The following is a 24038-nucleotide window of genomic DNA, read 5'->3' on the forward strand; positions in this document are numbered from 1 at the left end:
CTTCATAACTAAAAAAAAAAGACCTTCCTCGTTATATGGGCAACAAAAAAAACCCCGCTGCAAATGCTGTTTACACGAAGGTGACACTCCACCAAAGCATTCTCTGAGCGCACAGGCAGTGACCTGTGAACATGTTGCTTATCTTGTTTTAACAGTCTGGTCGTAATGCATAATACCTCCATTTTTCTCCTATTAACACATACAATAATATGCAAGTCCGATAAGGGCTTTTGTTTCTCATTTTCATCCAAGGAAACATTTGTAGCATTTTTCATTGTGACTCACTTTGTCTGAAATGAACGTGGCACCGTTGGGCAAAGGTCCAGACTCTTGAGTGTAAGAGAAAAAGGGTCCAAATCAGGCCAGGCTTTGTGCAAATAAATAATGAACAAGATTTGCATGTATTTCGATGTATCATCATCATCAGATCATCAGTGATGATAGAGGGCATCAAGGGACGGCTGGTGAATGGGTGAAGTTTGCAGTGAACTGTTCAATGTAATCTTTTCAGCAAGTGTAAAACAGATAACATGAAAGCAATAGCATGTTCTTAGCAGTAATTGTGATTCAAAGAAAAAGGTTCCTTTCCATTGCGAAAAGATGATTCTGAGATACATAATGTTTTCAATTACATTTTAATCTCATTTTTAAAAAATATTTATAATTAGATTATTTCATTTAAAAAAAATGTTTTTTAATGAAACATTATTAACTGAACTCAAGGTAATCAAAATGCAAAGTGAGTTATTTAAGTAAAAACAATAGTTATATAAATATATAGGCCTATATGTTTGGGACATGATACTTGCTTTTATTTCTGTATATTCCATTTTAGTTCAAAATCTTATTAGGAAAAGAAATGCAAAACAAACAAACAGGAGGGAAAAAAAGGGATTTTTTGATGATGCCTTCTGACACATAGTGAAACTTGGCATCAGCTAGCCATTGTTAAAGTCATCATTCGCACATATGTTAATGAGGGACCCGACAGGCACCAGTTTTAAAATGACCCTAAACAAACACAGTACAAAGTGACACTTATGTAATTTAGTGCATTTTTGGAATATAATTTGTTGCTGCACTTTCTGTAGTAAACAACTAACTCTCACTCTCTAAACTTCTCACTTATGTTTGCTAAAATTGGTCACTTTTCCCCCTTTCATGGCAGTTTTTTGTTTTTTTTTTAATCAAAGACTTTTGCACGCACACACACACACAGTGTGTTGGCAATTCAATATGAAGTGCCTAAATGTACCGAACAAAAGACCTGCAGGGGAGCAAAAGGAGATGTGGAACAAAAAACAAACGAGTAATGAAATTATAACAATACAGAGAGAGAGAGTGAGGGGTGCGGGTGCCACAATGGCAGGGAACAATCGCGCCGCGTCAATGGAAAAAAAAGTGTGTGCGGAGAAGGAGGGGGGGGTAGGCTTTGGACAATAGGCCGGTGACAGCGACACAATGGCGGCACTGTTTTCAATTAGACATTATCTCATAGACAGAGTGGCAGGTTTCATTGTGCTAGGGGGCTATTTTCAGGGCCGCCTTTGTGTGCGGCACTGCCAATATTCCCTTCAGCCCCTGCCGTGAGCCGGCCCTTTATTCTCGCTACTGTTTGTTTTTTTTGCACAAGCGCTAAAGTAGAAATGTGGGTGGTTTTGGAGCAGACAGGCCTCTGAGCGGAGGAAAGGGGGGAGTGGGGCATAACTTGTGCCTTGTCACCTGGGTTTACCACGGCAAATTGGAAATAGCCAGAGCTGGAATCTCTTGGCAGACTTGAATGCGATGCCAATTTGACATGCATTACGTGTGTGTGTGTGTGCTTGCCACTAGTGCAGTTTGCGGGCCTGGTGGGCATCATGAGGTGCGCTCCAATTTACAGGTTCCCTATGCACTGCTCCCTACTCCCTGAACATGGGATATACGTTGAAGTGAACTGACATTTGGAGCGCCATGCTGCAACGTCATCAAAGAAAAGCAACGACGGGGTCACGCTGATTATGATATAACATAAATAGACATCATAATTTACTTTCAAATTTAAAATACATATACAAAACACATTATGTAGGCCGCAATGACAGTTCCACTTCCTGTGAAGTGATGTATCGATGTTCCCTTATCCCCTATACCATTTGCTGTGCCCTTCGAAATTAAAATGTTCTCTCCCCTCGGATTGGAATCTCACTTAAGATTGTGAAATACCCTGTGAAGTCCACTAAGCAGTCGAATGGAACACACTTGGAACCCAAGTCGAATTGATTTGGATAGTGCATCTATGAAATGCATAAACGCAAATGTCTGTCAAGCTCCAAAAATGACAATAAAAACACTATAAAAGAATAGTCTATATGACTTGTGCACTGCATCTCAAATCTTTTGAAACCATATTGATTTGTGAGGAAAACAGATACAATTTGAAGGACCATAGCAAGTTTGATATAACTGATTGCCAGATGTAAGCACACCAGTTTAAAAGATTGTTTTTAGCTCACATTAGCTCAAATAGTAAAGCATGGTGCGAATGACGACAAGGTTCTGGGCAGGGAATGCAAAAAAATCCTTGAATGTAATGTCAGTTGCTTTCGATAAAAGTGTCTACCAAATGCATTAATGTAAATGTCTGTAAAGCTCCAAAAATTATATATATATATCGTTTTATTTGAAATCTCACAGAAAAAATTACAGAATACAGGTTTGCAACAGCATGAGGGTGAATAAATAATAACAGGATTCTCACTGGTACATGAACTATTCTAAAAAAAATTGAAATGCAAAGTATTTTGTCAACAGCCTCTTTGCAGCTTGTTTGCATTATGGGTAGAGGAGATGGCGATATTTACATGTGCAATATCTTTTCTGTCATACATACTGTACTCCTTTTTGTAATTAATTGTGTATTTTGCCTTAGTGCTCTAGCAGGGCTGTGATGCACATTTCTGTAGAGTTTTTCATTGTACAATGTGAGATCCAAACAAGCAGACATGAAACAGGCGAGGTTAATGCCCTTCGCCCATATCCTCCAGTTTGGAGAGAGAATTCTGGCACATCGAAATGCCGAAAGCCTGAAAGCACCATCAGATAAACTTGTTTGGTGCCTCTCAGCCCATTTTGTTCAGGTGCGAGATATTTGATGAAAGCCAAGTTGCACAAAAAGCTGGTAATTGGCCTGAAAATAAACAAGGCCTAACTTGCCACTCAAATATTTTGGTTCTCAAACCACCTGCTGCTTTTTTGCTATTGCTTTTACCTCAATTAGGTTGTGCAGACCTGATTCTTGTGATTTCACAGAGCGTTAGCGGTCAAAAAGGAATGTTTTGCAGCCTGTTTCACACAAACAAACACGTTTGTTGCCTGATATCAACGAAAAAGAAATCGGAATGGGTTGCGGCTTTCCGATAATTCTCAGAAATAATACGCTTGACCTTATCGCATATGTGTTTTTAGACGAGTATCTGTCATGTTTGCTGTTCTATATCACCCTGGTTCCCTCCCATGCGGTTTGAGTGACTATCTGGCTCAGTATTATTTCCCCATCAACATTTTGTGCACTTTTTTTTAAGAGGACACATTGGTTTTTGCGAAGTGCATACATAGACAAAATGCCATTTTGGTTGGAGAGTAAACAGCGCAGATAGCAGTTGCAAAGGAAAAAAATCATTTCATGGTGGTTTATGTCGTTCTCCCACAATTCCACACTCCCGCCACATTGAACAAGCACGATTGGTTTGGTGGCCTAGATAATCCATAAAATGTCAATGGTTCAAAAGTAAATCACTCATTGGGAACCTAAATTAATCAAGTCTCATTAACAAAGCATTTTTTTTTTTTACATTAACAAAATATGCATTCTGAATGTTCCCGACACTTGCCTGATAACATTACTGAAATACTGTGGTAAAACAGTGTACTGCCGAAATCAGCATCTTCTAATCAGTTAATCATTCACATGTAGTGAAATCAAGCACAAAAAAACATGTTTGTCTCTTAAACAAAATCTCTACATAGATAATCGGGTCTGTTCAGTGGGAAAACAAAGAAAATTAATCAAATTTTTAATAATGCTTTAAATGAGACACACTTGCATGTGTTGATAAAGATAAAGATCTTCAATAGGCGAGTTGGGGGGGTAAAACAGCACAGCAAGCACAAGCAAACAGGAAGACAGAAAACAGGCATATCCGCTCCCAAAGTTCTTTTTATAATGTATGCCATTTTTGCAACCACAATGTGAGATTATTCTTATTAGTCACAATGATTGCCTAATTGCCATAGTGTGTAGCGCGGAGAATACCAAGTGATTCTTACAGGCCTGACAGGCAGGCTGTGTTATAATGAAGACAAGGGGTCTAAAGAACGTTTGGTCGTGTTCCAAAAGACTGAATTAACGTCTTCATTCTATGGAGTCATTTGCATTTGTAAATGCCACGATTTTGCAGAAATGCTTGTTTGCGTTCGCCAATCTTTTGATGCACAAAGGCCTGTCCTGACATTGGGAGCTCATAGGGATCGTTCCAACAACGTCCAGAAACATACTCTGTGCGAGTACACAAGTAAACCATTCATAGGTTAATTCCTTAAAAAAAACACTGAAACATTGCTGTGTTTGTTTGAGCATCCCAGTCTGTATGGGAAACCTGTCTAGAAACATTTATTCTATTTTTGTTTTACTTTACTTCAATTTATACTATCAATTTATTTGGTGATGCTAATGGCGCAGAAATTACACACTTCTCCTTTAACATTTATTGTCACGTTACTGTGGCTGAAATAAACATCATGGAGAGTCATTAAACTCGAGTTTTACGTTCAAGTACTTTCTTAGAGTATTTTTTTTTCTGTCCTAAAGGTGTGCAACTGTTAGAAACAAACGTTCTTAAAAGAATAATTATGGAAAATCTTTATGATCTTTATGATGAGTCGGCATTACAGTGAAAACTAATTCCATGTTTTCTTATAATATTTACAAGTGGCAGCATATATATTGAAAATAACAGAGGGCCTAACACGGATCCTTGTGGCACTCCGTAATTTACTGACGGTATCTTAGATTTTTCCCTGTTTAAATAACTATGGTCTGGTAATGGTAATAGGTATGATATAAACCACATTAATGCCTGTCCCGGAACACCATCATTTTGTAGTCGATCTAAGAGTATGTTATGATCTATAGTGGCATGTTTTTCATTCAAGTACTTTATTAGAGTATTTTTTTCTGTCTTAAAGGTTTTGCTACTGTTTGAAACAAACATTCTTAAAAGAATATTCACTTTAAAAAGTGTTCAGTTGACTTAACTTTAAAAAAGCGAGGAAACCTGTTGCCTTAAAATGAAGTAAATAAACTTCCTCATAACTTATTTTTTTAATTACGCATTAAGTTTATTTACTTAATTTTAAGACAACGAGTTTGTGGAAAACCTTTATGATCTTTTATTAAAATTCTCACGTTCTTAGCGCAACATTGCTTGAACGTTTTAAACATTAAGGGCCTTATGCATAAAACTTGAGCAGAATTAATTTCTTTGTAAACTGTTTTAAAAAATACATTTATTTCAATTTAAATTCTGAATGATAAATAGAATGTTTTTGAACGATTTAGCAGAAATTTGTTCTGATTCATAAATGGAACGCTAGAAGAACATTTTAGGAACGTTTTTGGAATCTTACCATTCCCACACCGAAAATGGAATCTTTGTAACACGTTTTTAGAACAAAAAAAACTCTTTATCTTTGATAAACAACAGCATGAATCACTAATAAACACTATGGACTCCAGGACAAAGGGTGCAGGGTCCATGCTGAAACGTACAGTGCCCAGATGGACAATAAAGTCTTCTTTTTCATGAACCCTTTTCACAAGGGCTAGAACACTGAGGCGGCGTTCATCAGCTCAGGTCTTTCTCAACCCCGTACAAAGCTTCATTCTGGGTAATCCTTTGGACAAATGAAGAAAATGGGAGAGAGTAATGAAAAAAAAAAAAAATCGCCACCTTCACCTCAGCCCAGCGGGGGACACAAAGGTAGAAGACCTGAAAAGCTCCGAGCAGAACAAAGGTGCGAGCGTTCGTCTAAAGCCCCCAGAGTTACTTAGTGACAAGAGAGTGACATGGAAATAAAGAAAGAGAGGTGGATATAAAAGGCAGAGGAAGAAAAGAAGGATGGAGAGGGTTAAAGAAAGACGGAGTGGAAAAAAACACTGAAGAAGTGGTGGTGTTGCGGAGGGGGGGTAAGGTTCTGTAATCCTGGAATAGTGGTAGTCAAGCATCTCCATGGAAACAGGCACAAAGGCCTGTGGTTTCCTATTGATGGCTAATTGTATTCTTCACAGCTCTTTTGTTAATTGTTGTCTGCCCAGCTCCTACTTCCTGCTGGGCCACTACACAAAGGCAGGAACAGAGGGGATTAGAAATGGCACATCGGCTTTGCGCTCTCACCCCTGCGCTGCGATGGCTAGTTGTGCGTGCGCTGGGGGGAAAAAGAGACAGAAAGAGACATAAAAACGCAGGTCTGGAGCGCTTTGAAGAACTCAGATTGGCTAACGGGCCCCCGTGCAAATGTCACAAGTGGGGTGACTGTGATGGAGCCCCTCGTTACAGAGAACTTTACTACAATGACGCTGCTGTTGGAAAGGTCTTAATTGAGGGTTTGCTCAAAATGTTTAAGTATTATGTGTCAGGATTTACAGCTTTGGCAAGCATGGATATGGCACACCACTATTTTTCTGTCACAACACATTGCACACTTGTTTTAATAGATAAATAATTCAAAATTGTACATTATTTGCCACATAATATTAAAGCTTTTTTGGAATTTCGGAATTAATTATTTGAACTAATTAAATGTTTTCCCCTCAATTCTTTAGATGACACACAACATACATCAATACATTTTGCATGATTCACCCCAAAAATGACCAATTACTCATTCTCATGTCGTTGCATATCATCAAAACTAGTTACTTTTGGCTTAAAAAAAAAAAAAGCACTAAAGTTCCGACCATTTACATCCGTATTATGGTTTTGTGTCATAATAATACATTTCACACTTGTTTAAAAAAATAAATGTAGCCTATATATATTTTTTAATCCACAAAATATATATATTATTAAATATATAATTAAATTAAATATTAAATAATTAAATATTTGGACTAATGAAATGTTTTCCCCTCAATTATTTAGATGACACTCAACATAAATCAATTAATTCAGCATTTAAAGTGTCGATTCACTCCAAAAATTTCCAATTACTCACTCTCATGCCATTGCAAACCATCAAAACGGGTTACTTTGGCTTGGAAACTGAACCCCCCCAAAAAAGCACTAAAGCCATATTGTGGTTTTTTGACTGAAATAAAAAATTTTATTAAAAAAAAGAAGCATGTTATCATGTTTTTTTCCCCCCAAAATGGATTTTTTTCGTTATTGTGTGCATTTTTGGGGATTTTTTTCGTTATTGTGTGCATTTAAGATACGTTTGCAAAGGATAAAATCACATTAAAGCTGAACTTGAAACAGCAGGTACTCATGGACTGAGCATCTCCCTTTCCCCCTTCAAGGAATCCAGCATTTTTCTTCTACCAAGGGAAACCCAGAGAGAAGAGCTTTCCCTTTAAGAGGGAGGTGAATGACAGGCAGCAGGACCGAGAATGTTGGAAACTGAACACCAGAAAGTCAGTGTGGAGTGAAGGGAGGCTGGATCGGAGAGAGTGCGACGTATTCATCAGCTGTACGCTTGGAGTCTCAGGTTTTGCTGTGAGCCGTTGATAGACAGAGGCGTATTATTCATTGACACGAGGGGAAACCACATTTTGCATGCGGCGTTATCGATTCTGCGGGCCCAGAGACTACGGAAAGACTGGAGGAATAAAGTTTGGGGAGCGCAACGCGCAGCGCACAGTTCTTTCGGAGTTGGTAAGTGGGGCAAATGGCGCTTTGTTTGAAACTTTACGCACGAGTGTTTGACACGTTTTAGTCTGTTTGTAGTGAGGTATGCAAAAACCATCAGAAGTAGTTCATTTGGACGAGAATTGTGACGCTATCATCTACTTGAATTACCTTGGCCAGAGTTTTACGCATCCGTCAAGTCGAAATGTCCCAGAACCCGCAGAGTAAACAAATCTCACTTTAACTCATTTTTCTGCGTCAAACGAACTCGTTTCTCCACCTGCAACTGTCCTGTGGTGTGTCAGGACAGCATGTTTGTGCATACGGTTGGATGGGAAATGACAACCTGCTTTCAGTGCGTACTCAGTGAATAATTAAAGGGATAGTCCACCCAAAAATGAAATTTTGTCATAATTTTCTCACCCTCAAGTTGTTCCAAAATTGTATGAGTTTCTTTTTTCTGTTGAACACAAAAGAAGATATTTTGACGCTGTGGTAATTACTATGGAATTCAATGGCTTGTCTGGTAATCAACATTCTTCAAAATATCTTCTTTTGTGTTCAACAGAAGATAGAAACTCATACAGGTTTGGAACAACTTGAGGGTGAATAAATGATGACAGTATTTTCATTTTTGGGCAAACAATCCTTTTAATGTGAGCTGAAAATGGCATTACAGCAAATTATATGTTAAGAAGCCGTTCATAGTTGTTTTGTTTCATTGAAGTTCCTGCTCAATTTGACATGAACTTTTACATGTATGGTTTAATAGGAAATTGAATGGGTTTTTAATGCATTTCCTATGCACATGTTCCCAATTATGTTTATAGTTTATATCTCATTTTGAGATGAGCTCACACTATAACTTTTTTTTTTTTAATTGTGTTTTACTCTTCTTAAAGTGACCTGTGAATAGTGATTTGTAGGTCTAACAGGGATTCATGTGCTTAAAAGTGCAGAAACAATTAACCAAGAACGTGTAGGTGCTTTTTAGCCCCTAAAGGAAATAAAATAAATTTGAAGCTCACATTATTAGTGGTTGACTGATATGGGCCTTTCAGTGGTAGATGTCGATTTCAAAATAGCAGTAGGCAGATGTTATTATACAATTTTACAGTTTAATGACAGCAAATAAGATGCACGAAAAATATATAATAATAAATAAATAATATTTTATATGTATGTTTAATTTTGCATTTGCTTATTTTTATATTAATAAAAATAAGCTGATAATTGGCCTAACCAATATATCAGTCTATCACTGTACATCAGATGAAGACGACTGTATATGCTTTCAATGGATTTTAATTAACTTTTTTCTTTGTTTCTATGTTCATTGTTTTTTTTTATTGTATTGCCACCTGCTAAGAGTTGCTATTCAGGCAGCCGACAGGTCTGACAGATTTTCTGTTGATCTCTATGTTGAAGAATATCAGCCTTCCGGAATAACCAGAAAGCAAAGCTCCTCAGGGCAGACCGATTGTGGCGCAATCGCTGAATAGGTGTAAAACTTTGATAATGAGTTCTAAGTAGACATTTATTGCCCCTGTTGTGTGTGTGTGTGTGTGTAAGGTTAAATAAGCCTGTCGTGCGAGTGCAGACAAGAACCAGAACATCCAGCACCTGAGTTGTGCACCTCCATTGGGACGGGCATGTCGACAGATCATTAAAGGGGAAGTTGGCGAAGTGGTCTCGAGTGTTTGGCTTCACAGTGGCCGACTGCGCACAATGCTGCCTGTCAGCAGGGAGTCTCTGACCTTTTGCTTTTCCCCTCATTTCTAGCCATCTTATGTTTACGCTATGCCTTATTTTCCTTCTTTGCGTCCCTCTCTGTTTCACCTCCATTCTTATCCATCTCTTTGTATATTTGTATTCCGTTTGAGAGGTCAGGAAACCAGTGGTGGTTCTCTTTAGCTGTCAGCGGGTCTATACATCCGGATCACTTCACAAGCTGATTTATACCAACTCTGTTGTGTTCTTATCTGACTGTCAAGGCTGAAATTTACATTGCAGCACTTTGGATGGCAAGCACACTGAAAATGCAATGCTTTTTTGAGCCCTCTTATGGTTGACTGATAGGGGTTTTCCATTGACCAATACCTAGATCACAGTATGGTTGTTATTGTTACACATTTTTGATGGGAAAAGTTGAAAAGACAAGAATACAAACACTTATTTTACTTGTGATTCATTAAATGAGTCCAAAGTTGTTTATCCATTGACAAAGCTGTTGAACTTTCCAATTAATGCAATTATTGTTAGATATTGGTACCCAAATATGGTCCTTTTCCAATTAATTGGCCTGGCCAGTATATATAAAAAAAATTTATCTCGAGGCTGACACAACTGTTTTGTCTTTATAAAGCTCTAAATATACACTTACCATAGTATTTCTTTGTCATCTCATATTTTCAGCTGGAGGATTCCATTAAAAGTAACCTCTGCCGATGCCACGTTTGTCAGCGTTGAGCCAAAGGCAGCCAGTCACACGATGCAGACTGAAGTTGAGAAGTATTAATTCAGGAACAGTTTGAAAAGTTGTCCTGAGAACTTCTGCTGAATCCTTTGCATTATTGATGGACGGACAACCTCGTGACATTATTTCCCATAGGGTAGAGAGTTTAGCTGGGACAGGAGAATGAACAAAAGTCTATTCTTTCTGTTAGTCAAACTTTGACCTCTTCTGTTCGGGTCTGCATTGTTTCATGTGTCCTATTGAGCCGGGGTTTGATGAGAGAGAGACGACAATAGCTTGTTTAGAGAGTTTTTCAGGGCTCGACACAACATCAATGAAATCAAACAGTGCAGGCCAAAGAAGCTCGCGCTGATAAATGCGTTCGATCATTGCGGCTGTCCATCAAATCATCTTCACGCTTTTGAGTGCAGCTCTCTGTTCAGACGCTTGTGCTCACTGTATATGGAACGTAATTTTGTCTGTGAAACTTTGTTAGATTTGTAAATTCCAACTGGCTTTTGTTGATGCAAAACGATGGAACGTTGAAGACCTGCTGTCTTGTTATCTTGTCCAAAATGGTTTCCGTTTTATTTACAAAACTTTGAATTTAAAGTTTTCAATCACTGTTTCTAAGCAATACGAATGTTGGAAGTTCTAAAAATGTGCACGTTTTGTTGCCGTGTCTTAAATGTTTACTACATTGGACTATATTATGTCTTAGCACTTGAGAACATAGAAACCTTCTATAAATAATCCCTAATGGCACATTGTCTTGTCCGAAATGGTAAAATCGCTTTCCGCACGTGAGAGGTGTCAACTGGAAAGTGCCATGAGACTTTCACTCTTCGCCTACGTGTTCCCAAAAAACCTCCAGATTTTGTTCCACCTACCCTCTCTCTTTACCATGAGCTGAGCTCAGACCCACAGCGGAAATTAACCAGGCCTCCATTAGAACATTAGAACAGAGAACATTTCAGCAATCTGACAATCTGACGGCCGCCCATCAAAACGAGCATCACTCTCTGGCTTTTGTCATAACGGTGAACTCAGCCACTTTAGGTAAGACTTGCTATGCAACTTTGCTTTTTTAGTGTTCAGTTGTTTTGCATTAAGTTTTGCATGCTTTTACACGTTTTTAGTTTTTTTATTGCGCTTTTAGTTTCTAAACAATATTTTAACAATGGTAAAACAATATTTTTCTTTGCATCTATATTTCATTTTGGGGGCACATTTATGTTGCAGCATTGCTTTGTGCCAAATACAAGTTTTATATGTATTTAATTAATAATGTCAACTTTAATTTAATTGTATAAGATAATATAATATAATGCATATTAAAAAAAAAAATCGTTATTATTTTTTTTTTTTTTGTAACTACCAAACAGGTTTGATCCCTTAGGCTGTTGCTGGACTTTTGTTCTGCACCAATTTCTAAAGGTTTATTAAAAAGTTACAAAAGGTGAACTTTTTTGTGATGCAAGCTTGAACATGACTTTGATTTAGACTGAATATGCTGGTTTGGGTGTGAGCTTAAACAAAAGGTTTCACATGAAAGCTTGAGGGGCAAATTGCAGGGTGGATTTATTGCCCTGGATGTATAATTGTTTAAATTAGGGGAAGAATTATGTTGAATGAAATGAAAATTGAAAGGAGACGAGGAAAAGCAAACATGCATGCGCTGTTCAAATCTTGTTCAGGTAATAGAAAGATTCCCATGGCTTCAGATTGTAGTTTCTAGGATTTGCACAATATCGTAAAAATGTCATTCAAAAATGACTTCCAGTTAGTTAGAACATTTTCTGGTAATGTAGAAGTAATACACCACCAAATCATGAGTTTTCACTTATTTGTCTTCCTTTAAATTGCATACAGCTGTATAATTAATTTCCAAACATTTTTATTTCCTTCAGATTACTTTGAATATATCTAATTCAAATGTACATTGATTGTCTTTACACTATAAATAAGCCAAACTAAATATAACATATGCTATTCAGTTTAATCATTTACATTTATCTGAATAATAACGTCAGTGCAAATATTGTCAACAGATTTGTGTGGGCTTCATTTGTTTGTTTGTCATGTGTAAAACACAAATGTCTGGCTATGCTCTATCTCTCAGTTGGATAAACTGTCATTCTAATACAGTAAGGGCGCTTTCAGTCGTAATGAATGTGACCAGGAAATAATCCCGCAGTTATTTGCATGAACTGCACCGGTTTCTGCTGTGAACTTTGAAAACACAGTGTAGTGTTCCTGCGGGTTGATAATTTAATAAACTACCGTAGCCTCATGATTTGTTTCTTTACAAATTAATCAAGGATTGTTATATATTAATTCATTCTCAAACAAACAGCCCACAGATTACACTGGGTAACTTGAATGAGCGACTGGTTCAAATCTTATGTGTTGTTATTTGTAGTGTGAGAGACTCAGTTAAGTTAGAAATCCAGTTCTCTTCATGACTCTTTAATTAAATAATGAGTTCAGATAATAGACCGTTTCGCATTTCAGAAAACTACTATATTTGTGGGGTCTCTGAGACCCTGTGATTATTTTTACCATGCTTTTTCTGCGTGCGCAGAATTTGTGATAAACGGAGAGAGAAATAATTTTTCTTAATCATATCTTTTGATTAGTTCAGAACAACTTATTAAAGAGTTGAAAGGGGAAATAAGAGATGAAATCACTTTGTATAATTCCTTTTACATGTAGATGGTTTTACACGTTTATTTTTTTCATTGCTATAAGACCCCAAACATAAAAACTTTAGTGATGATGAAATATTGCCTTTGCTAATTACTATCCTGTCAGATTCCTAGACAAATATTTTTAATCATGTTGTCTGACACCTGAGCTTTTCAGTGAAAGAGAAAAACATTTTTAGTTCCTCTTCAGATCCCCAGTTGACTCATCACTAACGTAGAATCACAGAAATGTATCATTTGCAGAGACAACTATTTAATATAGTGGAAGCGTGGGGGAGAGCGCCTGTGCCAGAAATCTGTCAACTTATGTCACTGTACGTACGAGCTGACAAATATCAGCTTTCAGTTGAACCACATTTTTACAGGTTCAGTGTTAAAGGTAAAAGTTTAACACTTTCTTGAAAGTTTGTGTTTGGAAGAGCGACTAGAGATCTTCGTGGTAATATCAGGCTGAAATAATAGTTTAATTTTACTGTGGACTTAAATTATGTGATTATATTAAAGTCTGCACATGCAGTGTTCAAAAATATAGGTAGGTTTGTGTAGTGGTTGTGTGTGTATGTAAGTGGGTGTGTGTATTTCTCGCCTCTGCTTGTGCAAGACGTTAGAGAAGCATCTCTGAGATGTTATCAGACAGTGTGATACTGAATACAGATGTGGCTTTTAAATACAAGCTCAACATTTGTTAGCAGAGACACTTTTTCCAGTCGCTCCTTCCCGTGTTGCATTTGCTCTGCCGTTTGCTTTCGTGATTGGAAAGTAACGGAACCATTTTTTGCAGTTTTTTTGGGGGGGACGTTGAGAACATGCAACACATGCTTTTAGAGTTGATTCAAAGCAATAGTTAACCAAAAATGAAACTTTGTCTTCACTCCAAACCCATATGGTGAATGTTTGAAGAATCAGTACAAACAACAGTTTGTAACGTCCACATCCGTCAAGCTCCAAAACTGCAGAAAAAGCACGACGAGCGTGAGAAAATAAAGATAAAATGTTCATTTTAGGGTCAACTTATCTCATAGAGAGTCTCAAAGAGAAAACTTCTCAAAAGCTGAAGTAAACTTGTGGTTCACCCTGTTCAAGGAGGTTGAACTCATCTATTGGCATAATTTTGGGTTTTGCTTTCATAACCTCTCAAATCCTTCTGCAATTCCATTATATGTTTCTAGTCTTCCTCCGTCATGCCTCCTTCTCCCACCCTTCTGTTTCTCAGCCGTGTGGTGAGTGTGTATCCTGTTTTTGACAGCAGGGTCCCACGTGCTCCGTCCTGCGCTGGTGAAGTGGCCGGCGGGGGGTGGGGGGGTTGAGGCACGGATGTCCTGAGAGGTGAAGGTTTCGTCTTCCTTTCGTGTCTGGGTCCTCACGTTGAGCGAGGGAGCTCTGCTATCTGCCCCATCTGAATGTACCGCCTGGTGCCAGATTCTGCCTTGTTTCAGATTGATTTGTTCTACGCTGTAAAAAAACCCCAAAAAACATTGGTGTAGGATTTGAAACTATTTTCACTCACAATTAATTTCACAAATAATTAAAAAGAAACCGCATATTACTAAAACATGAAATTCTGAAGTAGAAAGACTGAAACAAACTCCAATAATCTTGACAAACCCTTGAACAATTTGTTTACAGTGTAATTTGTAGTTTGTGCAAAAACAAAGCTTCTTTCATTATTTAGGCTATTCACCCTTTCAACATTTTAAAGGAATAGTTATCCCATCATTTACTCACCCTCAAGCCATCCTAGGTGTAGGTGTATCTAGGTGTATCTAGGTGCATTGCTTTGCTTCCGAAGGCCTTTAATAACCCTTGGAGCTGTATGGATTACTTTTATGATGGATGGATGCGTTTAGGCTTCAGAAGCTCAGGCACTATTCACTTTTTTACAAATAATGACTAAGATTTCAGTCTGTTTCTCACACTGGAAAAATAAACGGAATATGATTTACATTGAAACATTTTTCACTCAGAAATTTCCTAACTAGTGCAAGTAAACACACTGAATTAACCGTGAAGTTTTGAAGGAGAAAGACTGAAATAGTATTTTTACTCTATATAATACTTTGTTATATTTACAAATCGAAATAAATCATAAGGACTATTTTTATGGTGCTTTTTTGTCTTTTTTTGGGACTTTGACAGCTTGAACATTGTGCAAAATGTCTCCTTTTGTGTTCCGCAGGTTTAAAATGACATGAGGGTGAGTAGATTATGGATGAGCTGTCCTTTTAAGATGTTGTTTTGGAGTAGCGAAGTGTCCTAAATCATTCCGATTGTGGTTTTTAAGTAGGTTTTAGACACTACGAGGTTATCCTTCAATGCCCGCTGCTTCCCAACAGATCTTCACTTCAGCCTCGAGACTGAGACCTGCGGTTGCTCAGAATTACCTGTTGTGTTCCTCATAGCGCGAAACGGCCTGATCTGGTCGCCATGACAACCCCACAGATGCACCATCTTTTCTCAAAAGATCCCTAACTCATTTCAAAGACCCATAGACGTTCAAGGACGTGCTGGCAAGATCCAGTGCCTTCTGGAGCTGGTGACGTTATGATCTGTACCTTTGGATAACAACGTCTAATGCATCGCGCACGAACCTCTGCACGGACACACACTCATAAGCTTATATAAAACAAAATGAAATGGTCCATTTGAATCAAGATTGAACATAAAAGTGTGCCGGGCTTAGAAAACAGCACATTTTAATGTCTTTCGCCTTTGTCTTTCTTTGCCTGAAGGGGGTGGCGGAAGGTTTTTGTGCAGCTTTTTTTGCAAAAGGGGCCCTTCACTAACATCTTTTATTCTCTTTCTCTTGTTATATTTCTTTATTCCAAGTGTGTTTTGTGCTCGGCCTCCTTTCATTGCCCCCTCCTCTTGTCTCTCAGATAAATGCCACACTAGCCTTTCACTTGGCGCCACAATAAGCGGACTGTTTTAGGCCCAGAGAGGCACAATGAAAGAGGCTGCTTTTTAACCTGCGCTTCTCAAAAGCACAAGGAGGAAAAAAACGGCGGCGACCCACTCTCCTTTCTTTCTCCTCTCCCTCTCTTTTGTGTCCAGAGCGTGGTCGTACCATCATCCCATTTATACGTCTTATTTAGAAGGTCTCAAAAGAACATGAGTCCAAAATTCTGATCTTTAGAGCTGCTTTTGTTGAAAGTCGACTGGAGAAAGTCGCAGACGATGCATGTTTTGACGTATCCTGCTGATTTATGGGAAATATGTAAGGGTGCTTCTTCAGCTATGGCCACTTTTGTCCTGGTGGACTTTTGGAAAATAAGCTTTTAATACATTTTTCACACAGTTTTTCGTGTGTCTATTAACAACGCCAGTGGATTTCCATGCATCACATGGAAAGGTTTGAACTTTATGTAATTTCTACTCTAGATTACTTACAAATTGTAGTCGGTTACTGCATGAGTAACCTAATCCATTACATTACACATTAAAGTAATATAATCAGACTACTTTTTGATTACTTTTCGATTACTTTTTACCTAACTCGTTTATCACATTGATTTGAAAAGGATAATTATGTATCATACTGATATAAAAATACAAATAGAAAGAAAATATATTTAATTCTTTGTTATCAACAACATGAAGTTTGGGTTTCTCAAACTAGGGTTTGTGACGGAAGACCTTCTGAACGTGTGTATATATATATATATATATATATATATATATATATATATATATATATATATATATATATATATGGAATATTTAAAAGATAAAAAAGTAGTAGTAGGGAGAATCAATGAATTATGAATAATTTACTGCCACTGTGAGAATAACATGAATAACAATAATCAATAAAAAATGAACTGTAGTCTGATTATGAGTATTTTCAAATGTAATGTATTCTAATTACAAGTTCTTAATTTTTGGAGTCTAATTCCGTAATCCAGATTACATGTAATCAGTTATACATGTAATCTACCCAGCACTGTTTCCATCTTAAATTATGTATATTATGTTTAAAAGCATTCTGTGATGGAAATTATAGTGATGGGACTTATTTTAAACCGTTTTAAATATTTGATAAAACTTTTATATAATTATGCAAATCGTATTTGTCTCTAGGATTTTATATATATATATATATTTACTTCAAATATTATCCTAAAAACATATACGATTTGCATAATTATATAAAATTACAGCTTGATTGGAAACTACACCCAATGGTAATATTCTGTGAAGTGAATATTTTATTCACTTTTAAGTACACTAACTTTTGATAAAACTTATTTGCTAGTTTTTTAATCATGTTCATCATGTCCAGAAACTAAGTTTTTATCAAGTAGTTTTTTTTTAAAAGAGAAAAAAACCCCATTATAATCTACTATTATTTTTTAAATATATAATTATATATATTTAAAAAATTTAATTACCTGGTGCTTAAAAATGTCTGTAGGTGAAGAATCACCAGTAATTGAATAATCTTCCTTTTTTTTTTTTTTTTTTTTTTTTTTTGGCTTCTAATTTCCAGAAAGATTTAACAAAAGTTGAATAGCTTTAGCAATATCTTTATTCAAATCAAACATGTGTACGAGTCACAACAATCCGACGTCTGACATCACAGATTTCGGCTCCAAAAGCAAACAATCTAAAGCAAACATCAAACGGTGCAAATACAAACCCCTGGTGTGCTGACCTTAACCTTTATCTCCTTATCGAGATTTCCGTTGGCCAGACATTTATTCATCTTTTTTTAATTGTTTAAATATTGGTGTCCGGGACACTGTGAGTCTATAAAAGCTTAGCTTAAAGGTGTGCTATAAATGAATAGTGCTCATGAATGACTTTTGAAATAGAGTAGAGGCTTGGACCCGGAAACAATGTACAGTAAGTCCTTGTGTTTCCTAAACTTGTGTGTAAACCCTGTTGATTTGCATTGTTGTTGTTTTTTCCCTTCCTGCATTCAAAACATCAAGACCGGTGAATTTAGGCGGGGACTGTCAGGGACTGTCCCCTGCACGGAAGAGGAAAGTCCATCAAAAAAGAGCTGTTATTGCGCAAAACGCATTCCTCAAAATTAATGAAAATACATTTACATGTCTTTCATGTTCGAGTCTGCAATGAATGTCGTGGGCAAGTGGTTTTGACTACTAGCTTACCACAAGTTTAATACCATCGTTGTTTTTGTTTTTTAGACGCTCAGCTTGTTGCAAGCTACCGTTTCATGTTATTTCTCGGAAAATGCTACGATTCGTATTACATTGGTTTGTTTGTGAACTAAGTGGCATCGTAATTTGCAAAGTTGCATTATAATATGTCCTATGACGTAAATGTAAATGTCAAATGATTTTTGTATGTACTATAATTCTGTGTATTTCCACTCTCCTTTCTTTCTCCTCTCCCTCTCTTTTGTGTCCAGAGCGTGGTCGTACCATCATCCCATTTATACGTCTTATTTAGAAGGTCTCAAAAGAACATGAGTCCAAAATTCTGATCTTTAGAGCTGCTTTTGTTGAAAGTCGACTGGAGAAAGTCGCAGACGATGCATGTTTTGACGTATCCTGCTGATTTATGGGAAATATGTAAGGGTGCTTCTTCAGCTATGGCCACTTTTGGCCAGGTGGACTTTTGGAAAATAAGCTTTTAATACATTTTTCACACAGTTTTTCGTGTGTCTATTAATAATGCCAGTGGATTTACATGCAAAGTTATGAACTTTATATGTAATTTCTACTCTAGATTACTTGCAAATTGTAGTCGGTCACTCATTCAAAATCGACGACTGTCAGGGATTGTCCCCTTCACGGAAGAGGAAAGTCCATCAAAAAAGAGTTGTTTATGCGCAAAACTCAGTCCTCAAAATTAATGAAAATACATTTGCATGTCTTTCATGTTCGAGTCCATGAATGTCGTGGCCAAGTGGTTTTGACTACTGTCTCGCCACAAGTTTACTACTGTCGTTGTTTTGGATTTTTAGACTCCCCGCTTTTGCACGCTACCGTTTCATGTTATTTCGGAAAATGCAACGATTCATATTATGTTTGTTGGTTTGTTTGTTTGTGAACTAAGTGGCATCGTAAAAGTTACGATTATAATTCATTATAATATATGTATTAATGAATGTATTATTTACTGTAATTACTACGTGGTTAGTTTTAAGGCGTTTCTTTTAGAGTTTGTAAAGCTTGTTTTTGAACAATTGTTACAGGCATTGTATAACACACCCTACAAGTAATTTTTTGTTAAGAACAATTAATTGATATTATTGTTCTTCCAGGAAAGGTTTTGCCTGTTACGCAGTGTTTACTCATTTGTTCGTCTTGTGTTCATCCAAATGAAAGCATTGTTTGATCATTGAATTATTTCCTGTATCTATATTTAGTCTTATAAAATAAACTAGTGGATCTGTTTTTTTGGGGTTTTATTTTTTTTTGTTCGACAAACGTAAATGTCATCCGCAGTCAAATCGAAACACAAACAAAATGTTCTTTCTATATCTGTCCGATTTTGTTTTCTGCCATGTTTATTCTTGGATACCCCTCTCCAATTTCACTTTTACAATGTTATCAAATCTCTATCTGTGTAAAGTACTCAGAGGAAAGCTATAACAGAGGCAAACGTCATGCAAATGCTACTGTTTGCCTTGGCTATAGGGCATCATTTCGTGACCGCAGTTTTGCGCATCCGGCATCAAGACTGAGAGAAGCCAACTCTCCTCTCAATTCCTGGGACGTCACTGGGCAGTTTTACTAAAGAGGTGTCCACCGTCTTCCACACAACAACATGAGTTGCTTCTCCAGGTTTCCACACTGGCAAGTGAAACGCTTTCCAAGAGACGACCCGAAGACGATGAAAACTGACCACATGCTCTTGAGGTTGGTAGACCGTTTGCGTAGGTCAAGGCTTTGTATCTTTGCTAAGAGTACAGTTACTGGCAGGTGGGTTTAGAAGTTCCTGTTGCTGGATTTCAACAGCTGATTGGACTTCGCGTCGCTTGCTGATGGGCTCAAAGCTTACAAACACTTCTGCTTTTAGCTGAAGACCCAAAAGTGTTCACCTGTCTGGTCTTAGGGGAAACCTACCATCATCCAGTGCAGTTTGCCGCATTCTCACGTTGTGTCAAGTGCTGGTTTACAACAGGTGCTTGTAAAGTTAGAACGTGTTTAATTGTTACATGCCTAATTGGCAAGTGCAATGATTTAGGGTGTTAAAAAGCCTTTAGACTTCAAGTTCAAACTGGTGTTTTGCCACTACGGGTCTTCTGTTCCTTTTAATGATCGCTTAGATTTCAGTAAATCTTAAAGTCTTTGCGCGCACAGGCTTGTCTTTGGCACTTCTGACAGTTTTATTTGTTTTTTTTGACAATGTTTAGAAGCTTGACTTGTCACAATGCGGAAATTAACCACTTCAGTACCATCATAAGGGAAGGGAGAGTTAGAAACAACAAAGAAAACTCGTATTTGCATCAGAGGAGAGGAGTGCGGGACAGAATGTGAGGCCGCAACACGTTACGACTTGTAAGGCAACTTAGGCTTTTGTCTCGTGCACTCCGGACCGTGGGAAGTATTTCATTTCAGAGGTGTTTTAGCTCAAACGCAAAGAACCTGGAGGCTGATATTATCTTAGACCACAAAAGACTGTCAGAGCTCTTTGGAAATACGTCTTATGGCTCCACATCCGAAAAACAGGTAAGAACAAACTCGAAACTTGTAGTCTTGTAAGACCCACTGGCAGTTACCATCAATCATACTGTTTAGTCTTTCTGGCTTGTTTTGCATGTGCTGACATAAGAGCTTGTCATAAATATTTCTTATCGCAATTACCAAGTTATGACACATTCACCTTTTAAATGGGATTAAGAACAATACTGTCAGTGCTGTCCTTTTGTATTCTTTTCTTTTCTTCAAAACTAATGACATATTCTTGGAAGCCTGTTTTACTTTAATTATATTTACAAAAAGATTGTTGAAATTATGAGACATAACATTGCAGTTGTGAGTGAGAAAAACACAATTAAGAGAAATTATTACCTTTTTATTTACTGTACTCTAAAGTTCAAATTGGCTTCCATAAAATATTCAAGATTTGCATTCAGTTACATATTGACATTACAAAAAGATCACTATGCTACATACAAAATGTGCAGTAAGGATGTCCTTTTGCGTGAATTCTCAGCTTTGCTGGTTAAGGATTTACCCTTCCAACTGTTGCTTTTTTTTTTACAATGCAACATTCTTTAACACTTGTGCGTGACAAGCGCGAAGAAGCATCGCTTTAGCATTAATCTTCACGAGTCCGTTTGGAGCTTGAGGCTGTGCCATTTTTTGACAGTCAAATCCCTCCAAGCAAATAGCTGGAATATCTCGAGAACTACAAGTGCACTTTGGAAGGAGCTGACAAATTCACACTTCCTGCACCTGGTTTGTGGATCAGTGCTTCTCAAATGGGGGAACAGGAATAATTTTAGCCTCGTCACAATAGGAACTTTAATAGTGTAGACTTCTTGCAAGTGTTTATTTATAATGCACCAATGGTGGCGGGTTATTTTACAAGGATCTTTCTTGAGTGCACTTGGTTCCCAGGGAAAGGAGGGGGTCTTGTCCTTGGTATCTAAATCTGATTTGGGAAGACCGTATCAAGTTTGCGGTTCACAACTGACAGTGATTCGTAGCAAGAGATCGACCTTAACTGAGTGCACTGACTACCAATAGCTATGTTTCCATCCAAAGTTTTATTGCATAAAACATTTCTGTCCAGTGAGCCGAAGAATATAAAATCATCCTGTTAAACTGGTTCTAAATATAACTAGGAAGAATGGAAGTTGCTGCTGCAGGAGAAGCCACTGTATATAATAATTTCCTATATAATAAATTGCTTGCGCCTCAGAGCGCGCAGACGAAATGCAATAAAGTTATCTTGCTTTAGGAGGCAGATGCTTCTGTTTGGGAACACAGTCGTGTTAGACAGTTTTGGGAGGTAATTATGCCAGACCACTTTGACGACAGACTTTGCTCAGGCATTTCAGAACAACCAAAACAGCATTTCAGATGCTGTGCACCGAGATCGGTCCGCTGATTAGTCCAGTTATGCCGTCCCATAGCAAAGTCACATCTTTTTTTTTTTTTTTTTTTTCGGATAAAAAGTTCATCCAACTTAATTGAGCTCATAAGGTTTTTTACTTTCACACACAAACTTTTGTTTGCTTTGCGGTCAGGCAAATACACGAACAGAAAACTACGCCCTTTTGCCCAAACCTTCCAAGGCTTGGCCAATTTCCTCCATGGTACATTGGCAAATCACTACTGCAAAAGAACAGATTGGTCCATTGAATTATTTTCAATTCAACCAAGTTGCTCAGCTTAACAGAAAACGTTTGAGCTAAGCATTCAACCTCTCTCTTGCGCCTTAATGTAAACGTACAAGCTGCTTTTGTGTTTTCAGAGTGGATGAAAAAATACAGGAGGAACTGGAATCAGCCCAGTGACTGTTCCACTTTTTTTTTTTTTTTCCTCTGTCACGGACCATCGGCACATTCCGTTTGTATTGTTACCCTGCTGTGTTTCCTGCAGCCTATTGCTTTTGTCCATGTCATGCCCATTGTTTAAACTTCCTTTGTTCTTTCTCTGTAACAATGGGCATTATATATATATATATATATATATATATATATTTGCAGAGGGCTAGAGAGTGAAAAAGAAGGGAGAGATGCATTTTCCCTTGTGTTTGTTTTCTTTGGACTGTCTTGTGTTTCTTTTGTCGTGCAGAGCGGAGGTGGAGGAGAGGTGTTTATAGACCGCGGCTAATTTTGAAATTGCCTTCTCTCTCTTTCTTTCTTTCCTTCACTCTCTCCGTCTCTCTCCTCCTCTTGTCCTTCATTGCAGAGGGGTTTGGTGTGCTACTTGAGACGACCAGATACTTGATGGGCACAGTAGTCTGGCATCTGTTTTCTGACAGTATGTTGACAGATTTGAACAACTCGGACGTGCACACACAACACAAACGCGCACAAATATCCTCTCCCGACACAGAGTGGCTCCTGAGCCCTGGAGACCCCGAAGAAGTGGCTTCGGTGAAAGAGTTTGAATGGGGCGGCCTGTGTCTGGGCTCCACAAAAACCCTTCTGTTCCTTATGCAAAGCAGTCAGCTGTTTTTTTCCCCCCGTGGTCTCTCTGTTCTTCCCAGACAGTAGCTGTACAAAACCGGAATACCCTTGTTAGCAATGCAGTCTGACATGGTTTCCAAATTCTTGCTGAAATGTGAATTGCATCCATGCACTGCATTTTACTTCTGTAACGTGACGTATTTTTCATTGAGTGAAACAGAATATTTAATGGGAAAACATAGGGCAGGACTAGTTTTTATCCATCAGGAGGTGATCTGATACTCCAAAGTGAGACAGGTGGTTGAAAATAAGAGGGATTGATGACATCAGCTGAGGCAGAGCAAACTTTTTTCTTTCTTTTGAATGACATGCTCTGATAAATTGTATTTTTTTTGTTTTTGCAGAATGTGTGAGCCCAGTCCACCTGCTCTGCATCCCCATGCCAAGAGCAATGTGACCATGGTGGGTGTTGGTATCAAGCTTGAAGACGACGAATTGGGAGGCAGAGCTGTCAACCGGGAATCCTCTCCGATCTGTGATTGGTCAGTTGAGAAGTCGGCGCCACCTAACGCACAATCTTCCTTGGTATGACCTGAAGTTTGATGATGTGTTCATGAATTTTTAGTCTTGTTTTATAAATTAAAGTCATTTGATATCAAGACAATGGACTTTTTCCCCATGTATGTTTTTTCATGATAAGATATGAGGTTTCTGTAGTGAGGATTTGTTCCTGTGTTCTTCAGGAGAGTTCTCCTCCCAGTAAAGAACTGCTACGTTCACACACTCCTGCCAGTCAAGATGGAGGCAGCAGAGCCCACGACAAGACTGACAGCAAACCTAACGTCAGTGAGGGTAAGGGCAACGGTTCCTTTACAAAAATAAGGTCTTCATGGAGGGCTAATTAGCCTATTCGCACTCGGTCCATGGTGTTC

At 37.8% G+C, this 24038-nt stretch overlaps 1 protein-coding gene across 6 annotated transcripts in view; it reads left to right on the forward strand.

Moving 5' to 3' along the window:
* Positions 1-7493: 7493 nt before the first annotated feature.
* sox13 (SRY-box transcription factor 13) overlaps positions 7494-24038 on the forward strand; it is a 28243-nt gene continuing 11698 nt past the window's right edge. For 2 of the 6 annotated variants that reach the window (XM_079856965.1, XM_079856967.1), the window contains exons 1-3: positions 11332-11400; positions 23511-23691; positions 23850-23958. In XM_079856965.1, coding sequence (XP_079713091.1) covers positions 23512-23691; positions 23850-23958 — 289 coding nt within the window. In that variant the 5' untranslated portion in view covers positions 11332-11400; position 23511. Of the gene's footprint in view, positions 7914-11331; positions 11401-19593; positions 19880-23510; positions 23692-23849; positions 23959-24038 lie in introns of those variants that run through there. The other 4 variants (XM_079856964.1, XM_079856966.1, XM_079856963.1 and 1 more) reach the window with 4 other exon arrangements.

Source organism: Squalius cephalus (genome assembly GCF_949319135.1).
Source record: "Squalius cephalus genome assembly, chromosome: 22".
NCBI lineage: Eukaryota > Metazoa > Chordata > Actinopteri > Cypriniformes > Leuciscidae > Squalius > Squalius cephalus.